At 41.8% G+C, this 19,740-nt stretch overlaps 1 protein-coding gene across 3 annotated transcripts; it reads left to right on the forward strand.

The window, feature by feature from the left end:
- Positions 1-6,145: 6,145 nt before the first annotated feature.
- kctd1 (potassium channel tetramerization domain containing 1) lies at positions 6,146-19,537 on the forward strand. 3 transcript variants are annotated; one of them, XM_067474957.1, is made up of 6 exons: positions 6,146-6,505; positions 9,391-9,530; positions 11,634-11,812; positions 12,699-12,843; positions 14,528-14,833; positions 16,970-19,537. In XM_067474957.1, exons 2-6 carry the CDS (start codon positions 9,441-9,443, stop codon positions 17,129-17,131), a joined length of 882 nt encoding a protein of 293 aa, XP_067331058.1. In that variant the 5' UTR covers positions 6,146-6,505; positions 9,391-9,440; the 3' UTR covers positions 17,132-19,537. The 3 variants fall into 3 exon arrangements, with proteins under 3 accessions (XP_067331058.1, XP_067331059.1, XP_067331057.1); XM_067474958.1 differs by lacking the exon at positions 9,391-9,530 and having other exon boundaries at positions 6,150-6,505; XM_067474956.1 differs by lacking the exons at positions 6,146-6,505; positions 9,391-9,530 and adding an exon at positions 10,132-10,806.
- Positions 19,538-19,740: the final 203 nt, after the last annotated feature.

Consider the following 19,740-nt stretch of genomic DNA (forward strand, 5'->3'; position numbering starts at 1 on the left):
TGTAATTTAGTGTGAATTTTGCAAAGTTTATTGTACAAAAATGCAAATTATTATTAAAAGATTAGTAAAATATATTTGGTAAAACAAATAAAGCTTTCAAAAAAACAACAACAAGTTAGCAGAAGAGCTACATAAATCTACTGCGAGGCATCCTGTTGCCACACCTATGAGGTTTTTTTTTTTTTTACTTGAGTCACTGAGCACTGAGGAAAGGAGAGTTTCCGTGATAGATCGGCTCATCTACCTTTAGATTATGTCTCACTATGTCTAGATAAATGTCCATGGTATGTGTTCCTTGTGAGTTAGTTCTCGGAGAATAGCTTCACGTAATCTCATTCCATCAGTGAGAGCACAGGAAATGATGCCTCTTTGTGAAAAGAAATAGAGGTGATCCGTTATGTCTACACTTTATTTCCTCTGCTAAAAGAACAGGTGCAATTCAATCCTTTTTCTGTAATGTGAAGGGAATGATCAGCTTTGCTGATAGTGCTGCATCAAATGAAGTTGTCCACGTGGAGAAACGATTTTGTGCTTGCAAATCTAGAACGCCAGAGTTATTCAGATAAAATGGGTTTTACTCCAGCATGGACCAACTCCCCCAATTCACCTTCTTCTTCAAGAAAGTTTTTTTTTCATGTGACAACAGCTTCCCCTACTGGCCATGATGTGAATGAGCTACTGTACAACAAGGCTCCCACTTGTATTTCTCCAGGGGAGGGCAGCCACGAGCCTTGGATGCACATGTTACACTGAAGTGCTGGTCACATACAAGTCTGAGCCACATTCGAACTCACACAGGCCAATACTTCATAAGTACACGTAGGATTATCGTGGGCTCATGTGTTCCATAGTCCTTCACGAGAAAAACTAATACAAACCTATTTTGTCATATTATTATTTTTTGGTAGTGAGTGAGAACATACTTGTATGTATATTTTCACTCCGTCTAAATTGAAGTGCATTCTAAATACTTTCCATATTTAACCTTAAATTCCCACATCGAACGCTTTTCTTCAAGACCTACTTTAGTCAAAATGGACAGCACTGAATTTCTCATCAGCACTATCCTTTACCTGCAGGCATGCTGCATGTGTCCCTTAAGGCTCCTGCTCAAGGCCACAGCTACTGTACATTTAATCATCTTTATAGCCCAAATGAATGAGTACATAAATCTGATATTTCATGCATTGACTATTTCCTCCTGGGGCAGATTATGGGGAATGGGCTCACTCAGATTTGATTCATTGGCCCTTGCTCATCGAAAGATTAAAAAGAGGACGACAGGTGAGGATAGCATTCCCCGTTGGATTAGAATTTTAACTTTTGCTAAGAATTTCACATTGGTAGTGGAGGATGAAATGTTAAAAGAGCCAAAGCATTGCCAAAATCCGCTGTGTAAGCCTGTGCTGTGCCAATCAACCTGGATCTTCATTAGAAAAATGTCCTCTCTCTCTGTGCTGACAGTCTTCCAAAAGATTGCTGCAGACACCTCAATTAGAGAAAAGCTAATAGAAAGTGACAACACATAATAAACCCACACTTTTTCAGCTGTCTGTTCGGTAACAATTTGAATGACTTATCGGTAAGACGAGCGGGAATGTGATAAAAGACGAATAGCCTCTGCAGTGGCTTATTGGCATTCATTTCAAATACTACAATGGCTATAGGATGACGATATTTCTATAGCCAAAACTTCATTTGCACATCATAGAGATGTGTAGAGAAATTATATCTCAAAGTGCATCTCATACTTATCTAACTAAAAACAGATTTTGTGCAACTTGGAAATTCTGATTCTCTATTCCCAACATACAACAGAAGGGGCAAAAGATAAAACACACACCTTAAAGATCATTAGCAATTAATATTTGGGGATTCATGAAGAAAAACAGCGTTAAACACTTGTTTAATAATTCATACTATAAACAAGAAAGTCTCCCACTTCCTTAATAATTTAGACGTAAGCTAATGTTGATTTATTCAGGAAGGTCTCTGCCACCAGCACCGCCTGGAGTGCCCAAATTTGAATTAAAGTAGGACAGTAGCAGGCGAGTCTGTAATAACATTTGTATAATTTTATTATTGCTCTGGGCTCAGTTCATTTCCTCCTCCAGTAGCTGCGTGAAATTGTTTGATTCTGGAAACTGCCTTGAGTCTGCGGCTCTGGGGTTGGAGGGTGGTACAGGAACAGGAAGACATGCGACACTCTCTCTCTCTCTCTCTCTCTCTCTCTCTCTCTCTCTCTCTCTCTCTCTCTGTCTGATGCTGTCACAGACATAAACACACACACACACACACACACACAATGCTGTGTACACACAGACACACATGCAGAAAGAGAGATAAATAACTTTGTTATTGTGGGTTTTGTAATACTGTTACATTGGCTCACTTAATAACTCAAGCTGTCTTGAAAATATGATTGATACTCTCACTCACCTTGTCACTTATGATAAATATTTTATTGCATTTATGTGAGGAAGCTAGGAAGTGGAATAACTCATTCATTACATTATCAAATCATATAAATATGAGAGCTTGTGTTTACGTCCTTCTTCACAATGAGACTGACGTTTCTCGTAAATATTAGCCAAAGAAAGACACTTTCACCGTTTGTGTCTTAGTTTGCACCTCATCTGATGCCAATTCATCTGTTTCTGACTTTAAAAATTATTTCATTTATTTCAGCCCACGAGGAAGAATTAAACTTGATAATCATTTGGAGGTTTTCTAAACCATCAGGTCTTATCATGGGATTTCTAGTTTGTGGTGTTCCCCAACTTTATTGTGATTTTGTTTATCAGCGAGAGGACTATCATTTCCAAAATGGTAATTTAGAAAACTCTGATTACTCTAACACAAACAATCAAGTTTGGGAGGTATTAGCTCATGTAACACACACCTGAGACCCCGGTGGCTTTGACACAGGAAGGGAGGGTGGAGAAGTTCTGATTGGTTTCCTCAGGGCTCCGCTTCCAACTTCCCACCCGCACACATTCCCTCACTCCTCCCCCTCCTCCCCGCTCCCCCTTCAATTCCTTTATGCAGAGCAGCCCAAACTGCAGTTTGATGAAACACATTTGTTTGACTTAACTCTTGCTTCGCCATCTCGGCTAAATCTCGAAGGCCTGTCAGTGTAATTTGGCCCAAAAGCAATCGGGTTAATGAGAGGATATATGTACAAGTGTGGGACTTGACCGGAGGAGCTGTTTTCCATTTGGGTTTGGTCTGCTTGTGTTATTAGGGAAACCTTTATTATTGTTGCCCTCTAGTGGGAAGCATATAATAGGATTACATTTTATTAGAGCCTCCCAGCATAACCCAAGCAGCCCTCCACCCCCACACCCACCCTCCTTGTCTCTCTTCCCCTCACAGTGTCACTGACTCCTCCGTCCACTGTGGATGGGATGGGTGCATTTGGGGCCAAAAGGTAAGACAACAAGTGGGGCAAACACTGAAGATCCCTAATCAACAAGTGACTTGTCAGCACAAAAGCTTTGATTTTCCATCACGTTTGCCTGATTGCAAAGTTAACCCGTTGTCATGAACGGAATAGACCCTGCCAGCTTTGCTTTGCAAGCTGTAATAACTCCATCGTCACAGTGAGGCAGAAACGCCACAGCGTCTGCACACACAACGAATCTGGAGAAAGGCAAGAACAATGAAACAACTAATGCACAGGTGTCACTGTCATGACTTTTTGTTCTTACCATTGTTAACATGTAACCTTCGAAAAGCCATCGCTGGTGATATATTTAGACGCCACTGTAGCAATGAAAACATTCTCCAAATCTAAATTTCATTGTGCCAAAGATAATATTTGATGAACAGTTCTGGCCTAAAAGTGTGCAGCCCTGCAGGGCAGATTGAGCCAGGCTCTGGAGCAGCTTCAGCACTCGCTTCTCCTTATCCATTCCACTCCATTACATAACCATGGGCCATTAGAGGGGTGTGGTGAGTGTAGAAGCAGTTATTAATATGATCTGAGGCTAAAGCAGCAGTTACTGTTAGACCACATTGACTTGCAGAGATCGTAGTATGATGAAGCAGTACGTTTGCTCTTAGACATTAAAACATGCATTCAGAAGGGAAAAAAGTCTAGACGAGGATAAAACAGAGCCTCCGATTCAGTTCGTCAACTCTGTGAATTCCGGCTTTGAAGTAAAATGATGTAACTTTTGCTAAACTGTGACTAGCTTTAAAGGGCAGTGTGACAGCACAGCTAACGAATTATGAAGTTAAGCAAACAGTGGTATCAACAGTATCAATAACCTACTGTCTAATTAAAGTTTTATAACTTTAGCCACCATGATCTTCCGTCACTGCAAGAGAAAAAAAAGTGTCATTTCTGCTTTCAGAATGAAAAATAGTCTTGCTTCGAGTTGGGACAGAAAGAATTGATCAAATTGGTAACTACTTCTATTTGGGGGTGTGATGACTGCAGTCAGCTTCACAAAACTTCAATCAAAGATTCTGCTCCTCTCTTGTTCCTATGCTTTAAAACCGTATGATGTCATTCAGCCTAGGCAGTTTCTGTTTGGGGCTAAACTCACATCTGTAACCAATCTGGATAATTTGTCCACCGAAATATGCCACAGCCAGCTAATGTTGGCCCGTTGCTGCTGTAGCACTTACATCCAAGGAAAATACTCTTAACTCTTCCATCACGGCACTGAGCAAGGACTTTGTTTTTTGGCATCATCCACCAAATGCATTTAAAGATCTCCACTGGTTACTTTCAGCAACATCTGATGCATATTTTAAATTGTGAGGTGAGAGGATCCCATAATGAATGGGATCCCTTTGCGTGGAAAATGGATAACGTATGGAAGTTTAAGGCCCGGGTGCTCTCTGTTCACTACAGATTGTCAGACTAATGGCATAAATATGTGTGTATATCCTTCGTGTATTGTGTGCCAGTTAGTAACCACTGAGATAAATAACTTCATCATAACACTTTAATCCTGTGTTTGTTTTCCTGCAGGACATGCTGGTCAAAAGGTGGAAAGTTTGATAATCCCTGGATTGGATGGGCAAGGGACAGCTGGCCCTTTCCTCAAAAGCAGTTTTGTTCCGAATCTACAAAAGCTGCTCGGAGAAGGAAACTCTTTTGATGAAGAGAATTGAAAAATGCTTGTGTTTGTACTGTGCTGGCATCCATCAGTCACTGGTTCCGTGCTTTAACTTCAAAACAAACTTGTCCTAGATTCACAGTCCTCCCTGGACGATTGTTGAAATATGCAACCTGTTCGTAAATATTTGTTTCAAATCGGTGATTTCTCTGGTATTTTTCTCATTCTCTGTTCTGCGTTCCTGGCTCTCACGGTGAGTAATGTTACAATAACACAGCTGAACTGATTTGCTTTCAGGCGCTGTTCAAAAACAAGTTGGTGGTCACTCTACAGTAGGGGGCGCAAAAGAGGGTATTTCAGCCTTATCCCATTATGGCTGGAGATGACTGTGTGGACTTCACAGTTTCACTTCTATGTCCAGGTGTGCACAAATTAGCCCTCCTCGCTGACACCGAATAATGACTTTACTATATTCACATGAAGGGAGTTGGGAAAATGAAGGACTTTAAACACGAACGTGATTCTTTTACTGTCTACACCCCCCCAAGTAATTCTAAAAGCCTCAGAAGTGCCTCAATCTTCCTGAAATCATGCATGGCTGAACATTTGAAATGAGCTCGCACATCACCCTCAGGCACTGATTCAAACTTGATTGGGGCAAGGCAAGCTGCAAGTGCTTATTTATACAACTACGTCATTTGGAGGTTGTCCAAGGGGAGGAAAGAGGCTGAAAAAGATTACAAAAGAGAAACTGCGGAGTGAGAATTTCATTAACCACATTCTATTAAATTAATAAGTTGATCCCAAGCTAATCAACAAGTTGCCTAATGCACACGCAGTGAGTGTGGCATGTGTTAAAGAAACAGGCTAAATAGGTTAGATGTCTGAGAGGTAGGGGGGAAAAAAATCAAAGGACTCCACCAACAATCTATATAATCATCATCATCTGCTGCTTTTCCTCCCTGGCAAAGAAACACTCCATCCATTTGCAGAAATCGCCCGGGGGAACGTTACATCAAAACTAATCATAACGATTAAAATCAACTTCTCTGCGAGAGGGAGGCAATAGGCAAGTTGGAGGCAGGAGGAGTGAGGGTGTTGAAAATGCAGAAAAAAAAAATTATTTCTTCATTTGATTTTATAAAAACATAAACTCAACAAAGACTGAGGCACTGCTTGCTGTGATCTCTCCCTTTGCTCGCAGTTTTAGTCTGCAGATTGGTTTAGACTGGGGCAGAGACATGAGCTAATTGTATCCTGATCTTTGCCTTGAGGGGTTTCGGAGCCCTGGAGCAAGTGTTCTCTGTATTTTGTTCTGTCTACCTTAGCCAAGCTATTGCATTTCTCACTGGTGTAGGAAGAGAAGCAGATCGTGAGCCAAATCGGAGGGAAAAGGTGCATAAAAAGCTACTTTATGCCGCTCTATGTTTCAGGTAAGCAGAGATTTATTTGGTTTGCTATTATTTCCGAGGCTGGATGGACTGGGACATTGAGGCGCAGCAGCTTTTACGCATGTGCCAAACGATTCGAGCGGTACACTTCTTAAAAAATATTTAACCACTTCCTGGCTATTGTTCCTTAGGTGCTGTACAAATATATGCGCGTGACTACAATATATGAGGCTCCGTCGCGTCGGATCTAAACGAAGAGGGGATTAGAGTGAGATCATGTCGAGCAAACACCACTTATCCACCGTGTGAATTCGCTCCTGGCGCGTTTCAGCTCCTACCCCGTCGCCGTCTCCGCGTCGCTGTTGCTGTATAACTTGCTCATAACTTACTCAGACGTGCGTTTGCCGTTTTCGCGAAGATTTCTTTTTGGAAGCCAGTTGTGTCGCGAATCAGTCCTATTTCCTGGCTGCCCCAGATCTCCTAATGAAAGACGCCATTGTGGAGTAATTTTGCCGCGGGCGTTTTTCTTATTCTGTAAGACAGACTGCACCTTTTACACACGTCAATGCAGAATTTGTGAATCATCCTTTAATACAAGCTCCAACAGTGTTAAGAACATCATATTTATGTAAAAGAAGGCGAGGACAAGAGTGACTTTTATCCTCTTTATCGCCCTTTGCTCGCCCGCCCTGTGCGTAATCAGCGTCAAGGTCCGGATGCAAATACAGTTTGATATTGAAGAACCGGGACCTATTTCACATAGGGGACGTTGTAGCGTGTAACTAAGCATCTGCTTCTCTTCATAAAGTTTAGACTTTACAATTGATATATTACATCCCAAACAAAAACATAAATTGTGCCGTGTTACTTATGTCATTGCATTCCTGATAAGACTTTATTATAGATTTATAGATTATACGTAACAGAAAGTAACACTCTAAGTTTAGATCACCTGTAACTAAAGCCAGGAGTGGTTTCAGCAGTGCATGAATAAACAGAGGGGTGTCGGGTTGTCGGTCTGATCACTTGATGGCGCTATAATAACAAAGCCATGACACTTCATTGTAGCTAGAACATCTGTACATTGTTTTCCCACTATAATAATACTTAGGAAACATAGTCTGTTCAGGCCCAAGACAAATACTTCTAAGGCAAATCTGTAAGAGCACAATATATTTGTCAGGCTCCGCCATCTGCTCTAATTTAGAGGTGCTTGATACATGGCAACTCCTTGGAGAGAAATAGTGTTATTATATTTCTTATTGTAGCACGGCCACTCCTGTGCCTTAGGATAGTTCGATCCGTGCCAGTGAACATGCACCACTGTCTCCCAAACAGCCTGCAGCAACACAGCACTGATCACACTTCCTTATGCGTGAGGTCATGCTAATGTACTGCTGCAGTAACTCCAAACAGAAGTAGCCCTACTTGTAATAAAACTCTGATTAATGTTGGATTAATGTTGGAGATGTAAAATCGGAAAAATGAGCATCAGTTCAGATTGTATTTAGTCTCTGTTTGACTGAGTTGCTTACGCTCTATGACATTGTTGATTGTGGCTGACCATAATTACCTGCGTGCCCCCTCTACTAACTGGATATTGTACGGATATCTACTACAGATGCAGAAGCCAAAGTGATGCACACCTGTCCAGACAGCCATCTTACAATATTTACTCAGGCCATTCAATTTCAGCCGTCTCACTACCTGCTATGTTTTGCCTTTAACGGCTGCCAGTGACTGAAGTTAACACAAAGTCTGTAGTTGCCTGTGTGTGGACATTTGAAACAAATGGCCGTGGGCACTAAAGCAACACAGCCTATCGAGATTATGTAAATACCAGTCTCCCTGCCTCGAACTGAATGTTAATGCTGTGATCTGAAATGCTAATTGTGTCTTGTGTGATATGTCGAAACACTGGAGAGCTGCATTGTGGGATGGAAAATTGAAAGCAAGTTTGTTGCTTATGCTGATCCCAACAGGCCCTTTGATTATTGCAATAGTAGTAAGACTTTAGTTTCCTGGGCTTTTGGAGCATTAGTAGGTAATAGCCCAAACTACCTTACCAGACACTGCATCTCCACATATAAAGGAATATGCTACATAAAGGGCAAATCACTAAAAGACCACCACAGTGGGATACAACAGCAGTTACTGAAGCAGCTCAGGTACTTTAGGCTTTGATACCGTGAGCCTGTATTGGATTTTGTTTTTTGTGCAAAATATGGTGCAACAGATTTACGCAAGCTGGGTACATAAGCAAATTCACTAAACACGTACCTTTCATCTTGAAATGTTAGACACATCTACGAACATGTCTACAAACACTGTCACATGGCAACAGGTAGGAACAGCTTTTGTGCCAGATCTGCATTGCTCATCTGGAGCCGATGGTTGATACAATGGTCGGTGCTCTGTATCACACTGTTTGCTTACTGATGCATTTAGATGTTTCAGTGACCTTTGCACTTTCCTTAAACACAGATTTGCGATGTGCATATTAGTCACGAAAAAGGTCTACGTGTTATTTGTACTTCCACCAACTCAGAGTGATTTCGTGATATAAGAGCACATTTCGACAACCACCCACCCAAGCACCCGTTCTCTTTTACTTTCTCTTCTCTCTCCCCTGCAATTTTCCATAATGCCTTACAGATTTTACACTCAATCCACCTTTACGATGACAAGGCTTTGAGGAAATCCAATTCCACCAAGCTGTTTTCAGAACTTACTCTCCACAGGCACACTCACTTCTCACAGTCACTCACACTCACACACACACACACACACACACCATCATCTCCACAAATTAGTCAGGGAACAAATTACCTGCATTCTGAGTGTGATCCCACGCACTTTGCCGGCTGCCTTACACAGGTCCCCTTTTGAAGAGCAGCCATGTGATTTCTCTCTCTTTTGCCCTGCAGGCCCCTTTGCCTTCTGCGAGGGATTCTGGAGTTGAATTTTAAAACTATGTATGGCTGCTGCCTGCGCTTATCAGCGCGTGCACAAGCGGCATGCAAATCAGACCAGGATCACACACCGCATTGGAGGCCTACACTCAAAGGCAAGCTTAATTGCTAATTGGGTATCTAGGTGTGAAACTCACACTGCCAATGAGAGTCAGGAATGTGGATGTTTTAAGGCCAGTGGTTGAACTAATTAATTTTAATGTGAATGTTATTAAAAATTGTGGATTCCTTGCATTTTCTACGGGAAAAACAGCCCAGGAGAGTGCTGTGGCAGTACTTTTAACAACATTTGGACATGTTGTGGTTTGGTTTTTCTACTCCATTAATGTCACTGGTGTGGCAGTTTTGCAGTGCTGATGTGGTCATCAGAGGTGATGTTTACACACTGCGGTTATTATACAACCCTGACATTTGTGAGGCATAAAGCCAATAACAACTGACAAAAAAAGGATTGAGACACATGTGTTTTTACTTCCTGCTTTGAAAGGGCACTTCTTCATATTTTGTTTAAATAATGAAAAGAGTGTTTTTGCCCTTTATTAACAATGCGATCGAACAACAGCAAAGGCCATTACTGACTGCTTCTGTGTTGTTGAAAGTTCATAAACATTCAGGTGCATACAATTAATGTGTGTGTGTGTGTGTGTGTGTGTGTGGAGGGAGTAGGGGCAGGTGCTGTCCAGGTGCTTGTGTGCGTTTTGGTTACTGAACGTTGGACTCTTGGGTTGTTCTGTACAAAGGAGGGTTTGACCTGCTGACCAATGGACAGCAACAGCAGGAGGAGAATGGCATTGTTCCTAAAGGGCAAAGGCCAGCTGTGGCAGGTCCAGATGTGCGCGTAGAACCAACGATCACATTTTGGTGCGCAGTATTTGTTTAATTCCGAAAATGCGACACACATACCTGCTACTGAAACAGCGACAGCCCAAAAGAGCCGCAGGCACTACCATGCTAATGTTGTCGGGGGCTTTGACTTATTCCAGCCATTGCAAAGGAGCTGCTCCGTGTGACAGCAACGGCGCCGCTCTTCCCCCGGCGTTCGCCATCCCCGCGTTTTACGCCTCTCCACATTTGGCAGGTGTGGTGGAAAGAGCCAACCACGTACTATCTGTTAACCTGAGACTCTGAGCTGTAATGAACGAAACGGATATCATGGACTTAACGCATCAGAAGGCGAGAAAGCGACCGCGTCCAATCAGTTCCGTGGATGAGTCCGTGCACTCGTCCCTCAAACGGCTCCCGATCCGGGCGGCGGAATGCAGGGATCCCTCACTGATGTTCGCTGTCAGAGGAGAGCCTGTTCCCGCAGCATCACTCAAGCAAAATGACCATTCCGTGACTTCCTCTCCAACCACAGTGATGCCGGCGCAGGTAAACGCGTAAAATCTGCTATTGTCCGAGGAAAAAACAGAGAAATAACCAAAAGACTGGGGTCGCCCTGTCACTTTTTCCGGGGTAGCGAAGTTAATACTCCTTCGTTTTACTAAATGTAGTAGATCGTCTCTCAGCTGTTCTTAAATGTGGAGTGCGCATTTATTGTCACGTTATTCCATTAGCAGTCACACACAGTCCTTTGTGGCGTGTGATAAAGCTTATTATCTCTACTTTGCTGTCGGATCTTTTTAATCGTTTTCAGAAAATATGTTTACTATCTAAATGTAGAACCCCTTCGTGACTGATACAGTTCCCCGTGGGGTATTTTCTACCATCTTCACTCACTCTCTGAAACTTTTAGTTGTATAGAGTCGTTTTCTTCTGAGAGCTTATGAAAAATCGTCTGCTAATGGTGTTTGTAGGTTAATAAGAGACAATTTTTCCAAATCCTATTATGGCATTCAAATCAAGAGTCATTATTGCTCGTTTCCAAGACTGTGAGATTGATGTTCCAAATTAATTTGGTTTTGGAGATTATGGCCCACAGGAGTTGATGCTTGTGCTTTGTGGCAACATTCAGGTCAAGGTCAGGCTGCTCTAACTTGCAGAGAAAATCTTCCCTTACACTCCTGATTGTAAAGCGTGTTACAGGACAGAATCGTTTGGATTGTTTCTAGTGATCATTTAAACACTAACTTTGCATGCAGTCAATAATTGTGTCTTTTTATCTTTGAGCTGCAGCAGAAAAACAAGAGTTCAATGCACCTCCGGTCAGTCACACCAGCCTGTGTCATCGTATTTCTCCCTTGTCTTGTTTGAAACAGGATAATCGCTCCAGCATGTCCAGGCCCATGATCACTCGGTCACCAGTGTCTCCCTTGAGCAATCAGGGCATCCCCACACCTGCACAGCTCACCAAGTCAAACGCCCCTGTGCACATCGATGTTGGCGGACACATGTATACCAGCAGCCTGGCCACCTTAACAAAATTCCCAGAATCCCGGTGAGTATGCTTTACCATGCATGTGCACTTTAAGTATGTGATGGAGATAAAGTTTGTGTCTTTGGCCAGTAGAATTTAGCTTGTATCAGAGGAGGAGGCTGTGGATGTGTGTGTCACTGTCAGACTTTCCTCACTGTTTAATGTCATTCTGTGACATTCAGCCATCAAATGTCAAAAATCTTCAAATCACATAAAAAAAAATCATGCATGCGCTCGGTAGACAGTCTGGGATTATACACAGTGTTTACTCCACACACTAGTTCCTTTATGTTTTATTAAGTACCGTAACAGAACATCTTGTCATTTACAAAGACACTGTTTTTGAGCAGTAAACAATTTGTAGGAGCTTCAAGTGCAGAATGCAGCACACAGACAAAAGCAGCTTGGTTATTCTGACAGATGTCACAGCAGTAGTGAAGGGCCAAAGGGCATGGGCCATCTGGAGGCTGTGGGGCTGCACTGTCGCTCGGGGCCCAAGCCTGAGGGTGACTGGCACAGTGCTTCAGGCAGCCAACTACCAGCTGGCCCTGACCTCTCCAGACCACCTCTGTTTTCACTCTTCTGCTTTCTTTTTTCTGTTTGCCTGTCATTCATGCTGGCTGCTCTGTGTATTGAGCTTGGTGGTGTGTAACGTCTGTGCTAAAGTGTGAAAAAACACTTTATGGCTTGAGAAAAGTTGCCATTTTAACCTCTCTTTCCTACTTATTCCAAAAAGGTTCAGCTGCAGAAACTCATTCTCCAATGATTTTGTGTTTAAAAAGTGATGTAAAAAAAAAATCAAGAAATTCAGGATGTTAATGTTGACGTGTTGTGTCCCCCCCCCCTTCCCCCTCCCTCCCTTTCTGCCTAACCTGCCACCCCTCTCGCCCCTCTACCGGATTGGTAGAATTGGTCGTCTCTTTGATGGCACAGAGCCTATAGTCCTGGACAGCCTGAAGCAGCACTACTTCATTGACAGGGATGGACACATGTTCCGCTACATCCTTAACTTCCTCAGGACGTCCAAGCTCCTCATCCCAGACGACTTCAAAGTGAGTGGATGTCCATCCTAGAACCTGTAAAGTTCCATCAGCCAGTCAGCATTCCTACAACTTAGCACACACAATGAATGCTAAGGCTGTGGGATGCCTTTGGGCCTTGAATTGCAGAAAATGGTTCCCATGCTGAAGAGAAAATATGAGCGCTCAATCCTAATGCATTTACTGATCATAAGATACAATTTGATCCCCTCTGGCTATTACCCACCAAAGATTATTGGAGATACAGTATGTGTGGTAAACAAGAAGCTTGCATTGAGACATGGAAATAAATAATCTGGTGCCCATGACCACATAGCATGTGCTCCAGCACTCTGTTTTCTTGTGTCTGTCCACGGTGATTCTCACTGTAAGCAGCGTATTAACATTTGTTCTTTTATACTCGTATGTATCTTTTAGTCAGTAATTACTTAACTTGTCCTGGGAGAAAACAAATAACCATATTATCTGATGAACTGTCCACAGTGTGACTCAATCAGTGGAAAGTATGTCAGCTATAATAAGCAAAGACAAAAGACAGGCTCAAGTTCAGGCTAAGGCCACATTCACATTGAGTAGATTTTAAGAGTAGCAGGAGAAAACTCAAATTTAGGCCCCGCAGTCCTGCGGGTGGAGGATCTGCTCTTCTACCCCTCACAACCCTGTGTTACATGTCGCACTACATCTCCTCTACTCAGTATGTTGTGTAATTCTTGCTGAATTATGTTTTATTTATTTATTTATTGTTTGGTGTAGATGAAAATCCCAATCTCAGCCTGATTAGCGTGATCTGTTTTTTTTGTTATTTTATTTAGTAGTATAACAGGATGTATTGTTCACTGCATTTAGGCGACCAGGTGCCTCCAGTTCAGTTCAGTCTACCTTAAAATCCATTTCTACAACATATTTATAATGGTAATGGATGGAAATGCTGACATGACAACAAAAACATAAAGCGAGAGAGTATGACAATATTTAAACTGAAATGCATGTCCTGCATATTAGATTTTTGATATTGAGATACTTCAAAGTATGTTGTAATATTGTTTTTTGCAAAACATCATATTTCCAGTGTTGACCTCACTACCCAGCATGAGTCAGATGCATTCTCACCGGTATTTTGTAGATGTATACAGTATATAACACATACTGTAAGGGACCTGGTGGCTCAGTGGTAGGTCGCAGGCTCAAATCCCACCTCCACCAGATGTGGCCCCCCCCAGCCACCAAGGGCCACATCAGTCCGCATAAAATGGGGAGGAATGGGGAAAAACTCATGCCAAATCAACGTGCAGAACACATTCTGCTGTTGCAACCCCTGAAGGAACGAGCCAACAGCCGTTGATCTTTTGATACAGTATGCAACACATTTCAACCCTGAGAGTGTGTGTGAATATTTCCTCCGTAACTGATATCCAGTTAAGTACTTTCTCTAAGTTTAGTTTACAAGCTTAGAGGTATCAAAGTATCAAGACTGTTAGAGTACAGGATTATTATTTATGTACAGCACATTTAAATATAACCCAGGAACCCACCAGCCCAAAGCCTTTTCTGTAGAAACAACTGGTATTGTTAATATATGTTACTAACAGAGTCCGTAAAATCCAAAATGAAAATCCAGCAAAGACATTTAGGATGAAACGGGATTTATCATGTTTGAAATGGTTTGTAAACCTTTCTTTTCCCCTCTGTCCTACAGGACTACAGTCTGCTGTATGAGGAAGCGCGATACTTCCAGCTGCAGCCTATGCTTGCGGAGCTGGAGCGCTGGCGTCAGGACCAGGAGCTGGGCTGGGTCTCACGCCCTTGTGAGTGCCTGGTGGTGCGTGTTGCACCCGACCTGGGTGAGAGGATCACGCTGAGCGGTGATAAGGCCCTAATTGAAGATGTGTTTCCGGAGATCGGCGATGTCATGTGCAACTCTGTCAATGCTGGCTGGAACCATGACTCTACGCATGTCATCCGCTTTCCACTCAATGGATACTGCCACCTCAACTCGGTCCAGGTAATGGCAACTTTCGTCTGCTGTGGGTGTATCATCTTTTCTGTCAAGCACTGTAATATATATATAGATAATATTTTTCCATTCAGTTGTTTGCCCAGGGAAGTGACTAAGGTGATAATTTGTTCATTCAGTTTGTTTTCATGTGCTGTCCTCCTCTAGACTTTAACATTTAAGTGGTGTCTGACTGCAAAATCTTATCTTTTTTAATCTAATCAAATTACAAGAACAGCCTTGCAGAAAAATGAGCTCTTTGATGACTTCATCAAAGCATCAATTTAGCAAGCCATCATTACACAAGCCAACCACTATCCTTACTTTTCTGTGATCTGATTGGAATAATGATTTCAACTTTGACTCTGAAGCTGGGAAATGGTCAGCACCAGTGGTTACTTCTTATGTTTTCCTTCAAGATTTCCTCCTAGTTGCCTTCTGTGGTCTTGTGTGGATAAAACACACTAACAACGAAATCCTAATGAAGTCATTTTGAGTGCTGTAAACGTTCAATATTCAGTGGGCATCAGTGCCAAACTGCTGAGAAGATACAACTTGTAAAAAGGGGCTAATTGTAGAATCTGTCACACAACTGACTGAATGGCTGACACCTTGAATCGTGGTGGTGAGTCACATGAATTTCCAAAGTGGCTGATGGCAAGAAAAAGATGGCAATGGAGGATGCAGTGAAATACAAGAGTAGACATCAGATGAGATGATGCCTGTGAGTGTCCAACAGCAGGGTCACGATCAATGTTCAGTTTATAAAAATCACGTCAAGCAACTCTACAGATATTGGTGGCACTTTAAGAAAAACAAAACAGTCCAATAAATGTTTGGTAAAATGTCTTACATGTAGAGTCCCTAGATGTATAGATGTACATGAATACTAAGAATAATCTTAGGCAGGTGAGTTGTAGTTGACATCAAATACATGAAATAATTTACACTTTACATTGTAATTGGGAGATTTGTGAATTATTATCCAAAGATCTATGAATACATTTTTTTAAGTACTAAAAGCCAGCGTATACTTATATATACTTATACTGCATGAAAGGGATTTACACTTAACTTTTCTTACTTTCTATAGGGAAAATCACTAAAACAGGACTTTAAAAACAGCTTCAAGATTCTTAAAAATTTAAAATGAATCATCTTTTATAGACAGCATTGTATTTGGCAATATTGTATTTCCCTAATTGTATATTGATATTCCACTAACTCATTGATGATAAAATCCTCAGAAATGCATCAATAAATAACACAGAAGACGCATATCTGAAAAGATTTCACAATGATCTGGACTGTGTCTTCAAATGAGGAAGTCAAATCTCTATCCCCCTCCCAAAAACACACAAACAAACCCATCTCTTAAGTGTGTGAGTTGTGGAGAGCGAGCAAGAGAGTGAGCATGCTCCCTGGCAGGTTGTCCCCAGGCAGGGCCCATAATCCTGTTTGGTTATTAAAGCACGCCGGGGGTGGATGCTGTATCTGCGGCTAATGGAGGCAGGGCGGGGGTTTTGAGAGAAGGAAGGAGGGCAGAGAGAGCTGCCAGCAGTAGGGGGACCTTTGTAGCTTTGGCAGAGGCTTGGGCCTGGGGGCTGGGGGAGAAATGGAGAGCAGGGGGGTTTACTAAGCAACCCACATTGAGCCAAGTGGCAGAGAGAAAGCCTCACTGCTCCCTGGGGCCTCTTCGATGGAATGTGATCCTACATCCCCCCTGGACACGTCTGTAGATGTCTGCGAGGCTTCGAGATCAGGAACAACTGCACACACATGTACACAAGAAAACAATGAAAATGAAGCATGGGGCAAAATGAGAGGCTCTTAGTTTCATGAAAGACTTGCGAATGTCTCATCCAAGTAAACGTCACAGGCCGTATGTTGCTGCAGCTTATTTCCAAAGCTGTTCCCAGTGCTAGGCTTAGCACTAACCTGGAGAACTATGACTGGAGCGGTTAGAGGTTATTGTTTCAGCACCACAGTTTGGGTTGACTGTTGGGTCAGGTGGACACTGACCATTGAAGATAAATGACAGAGCACTGCCTGTTAAGTAGCCGCTAATGGTGCTTTTCCGCTCTATAACTTATGTCATGGAAGCCACTGACAATTTCCTCTGTCTTTCCTTTGTATCTTTTCCAGGTTCTAGAGCGTCTCCAACAACGTGGCTTTGAGATTGCTGGCTCCTGCGGCGGAGGCGTGGACTCATCCCAATTTAGCGAGTACATCCTGAGGAGAGAACTGAGGAGGACAGGTCAGCGAGGACCCAATTCAAACAGGATAAAGCAGGAGCAGCTGGACTAGAAGCCTGTTCAGCAGTAGGAGGTGCTAGACATTTTCTGTGGCAGCCAAACGCTCGATGCTGCAGAGCTCTGTGGACTCTGTTTTTTCTTCGTTTCCTTGTTGATGTAATTGTTTTCTTAAACTCGAAAACCATCTAGAGAATTTTAAAAAAAGAGGTGCAACAGGAGACTTTTGCCATAAGAAGATACAAGACATTTGATAAGTTTGAGATTGCAAAGACATTTGTGATTGTCTAGTCCCAATAAACCATTTTAAAAAGGATTTACATAAAGTCGCAAAAAACAGTAATTGCTCAGTTTGTGATTATCTGGTTTTCGGCATAAATTGGTCGTGAAGTGCGATCTCCACCAAAACCACAAATATCCCCAAACACTGTATTGCTAAGCTGATAATCGAAGTCTTGATCTGTCATGTGTTTATTGAACACACATTTAACATTCAAAGTGCTGGTGGAAAAAGTATTGGAAACAAGTGTTTTAATAAATGCTTGAACTCTGTTTGTCAGCAGTAACTTCAAGCATGCACTTCCTATAGCTGAGGATTAGAACTGCACAGTGTTGAGGTGGAATTTGGGACCATCCTTCTTTACAAAACTGCTTCAGTTAAGCCATATGCTTGATGTCTGCTGTGAACTGCTCTGTTGAGGTCATTCCACAGCATCTCTGTTGGGCTGAGGTCTGAGCACTGACTGGGCCACTTCAAAAGCTGGATTTTGTGTCTCTGAACTAATTCTGTAGTAGATTTTCTTTGATTTTTAGGCCATGCTCCAGCTGCATCACCCGGCTTCGTCTGAGCTTCAGCTTTCTGACAGCCACCCTGATATTATCCTGTAGGAGATCTCGATAAACATAGTAATTTGTTTTGCTCACCACAATAACAAGCGCTCCGGGTCCAGAGGCAGCAAAGTAGCCCCAAATTTTTGCTGCTCACTCATGCCACTTCACTGTTGGTATGATGTTTTCATGTTGGTATGCATTTTTTTTTTTTTATGCCATATATAATGCCGTGTGTTCTTCCCAGACAGTCCTACCATTGTTCCATCTGTCCACAGACTGTCATCTGTTGCCAGGAGTGTTGTCAAACACTGAAATGTTGTTTTGTTAGAGCATGGGCTTCCTTTGCGCTGTCCTGCCATGGATTCAATGTTTTGCCCATGGTTGACTCACGAACAGACTTGTTAACGAAATCCAACGAATCCTTCAAGTCTTTAGCTGTTACTTTAGGGTTGTTTTTTACCTCATTGGGTATTCTGTTCTGTGGCTTTGGAGTGATCTTGGCTGGATGCTCACTTTTATAGAGAGTAGCCACAGCAACAAATTCTCTCCATTTATAGACAGTATGTCTAACTGTGGATCGATGATTATCTAAGGCCTAAGATTAGTGTGTAACTCTTTCCAGCTACATGCAACGGTGGACGTTCGGCGACATCAGAGGTCTAGTGTCGCCATTTCTTTTTCAACCATCACTTTGAAAGTTTGATGGGTCAATAAAAACATGAAAGAGGATGGCTGTGTTTTATCGGCTCAGAAATATTGTGTGTGTTGATAGTTGTGAAGGTCAAATCACATTTCACGGCCAATTTATGCAGAAAACCAGGAAATTGCAAATAGTGCCGTTAATTTTTCGTGCGACTGTATGTCGGATCCCCCAAAAAAGTTGGTTTTAAAACTTGGAGCCTACATTAGGTTAAATATCATTTCTATTATACCCATTATAAATTTAAAAAGGCTTTTATTGCTGATGTATGTTGCATAACTTGTTACCAGTGAGTTGATTTTGTCTCACTGGCAAATTGGCTAGGCCTGTTTTTATTCCTTGCTGTACAAAGGTCACTAATGTGTTGCTTAAAGTACGGAATGTCTCAGTTGTTATGAACAGTTCAACAAAGCATCTTTTTTTTTTCACAATTAACATCATGTTGAATATTGTGATATCAATGAAGTGTTTTTTTTTTTTCTTTATGGAAGTTATTTTATTGGAGTATGCCATACAATATAGTTGACGTTAGTAACATCAAAGACCAATTTATACAAATAATTTAGTTAATTATTAGCACTCCATTTGTATCACTGGGGAGTATGAACTTCTAACCTATATGTGCTACATTGGAAATTATTTAATTGGATCATTTTATTCCTCTGTTTCATGACCTGTAAATCTTTTCATTGTATATGTGTTTGTGTTTTTTACATTGAATATTTTTAAGCAAATTTGTTGCCTCAGACATGACTGAACAGATTAAAAGCATATTGTACCACCCACTTCAAGATCGCGTTTCCCGTCACACATATTGATATGAAGTTGAGTATAAAGTATTTCTAAGACTGACTGACCCACCTACGCTCCCTAGATTTGAGTTAAGAGGAATGTAGCAGAAAATGTGAAATAAATCTCAGCTAAGGTTGTCATGGTGTCTGTCCGCTGTTTTTTACATCGCTGCAGGGACTGCTTTGACATTTCTTATTATATGTCTGGCCAGGTTTATATTAGATAGCAGTTCCTTAAATTGAAATTTACTGAATGCAAAGATATTTTTCAACATTCTGAATGTGTTCAGTGGCAAAAAGAATAAAAATATGTTACATTATGTAGTGGTTAAGCTCTGTACA

This window comes from Channa argus, chromosome 14 (genome assembly GCF_033026475.1).
Source record: "Channa argus isolate prfri chromosome 14, Channa argus male v1.0, whole genome shotgun sequence".
NCBI classification, from domain to species: domain Eukaryota; kingdom Metazoa; phylum Chordata; class Actinopteri; order Anabantiformes; family Channidae; genus Channa; species Channa argus.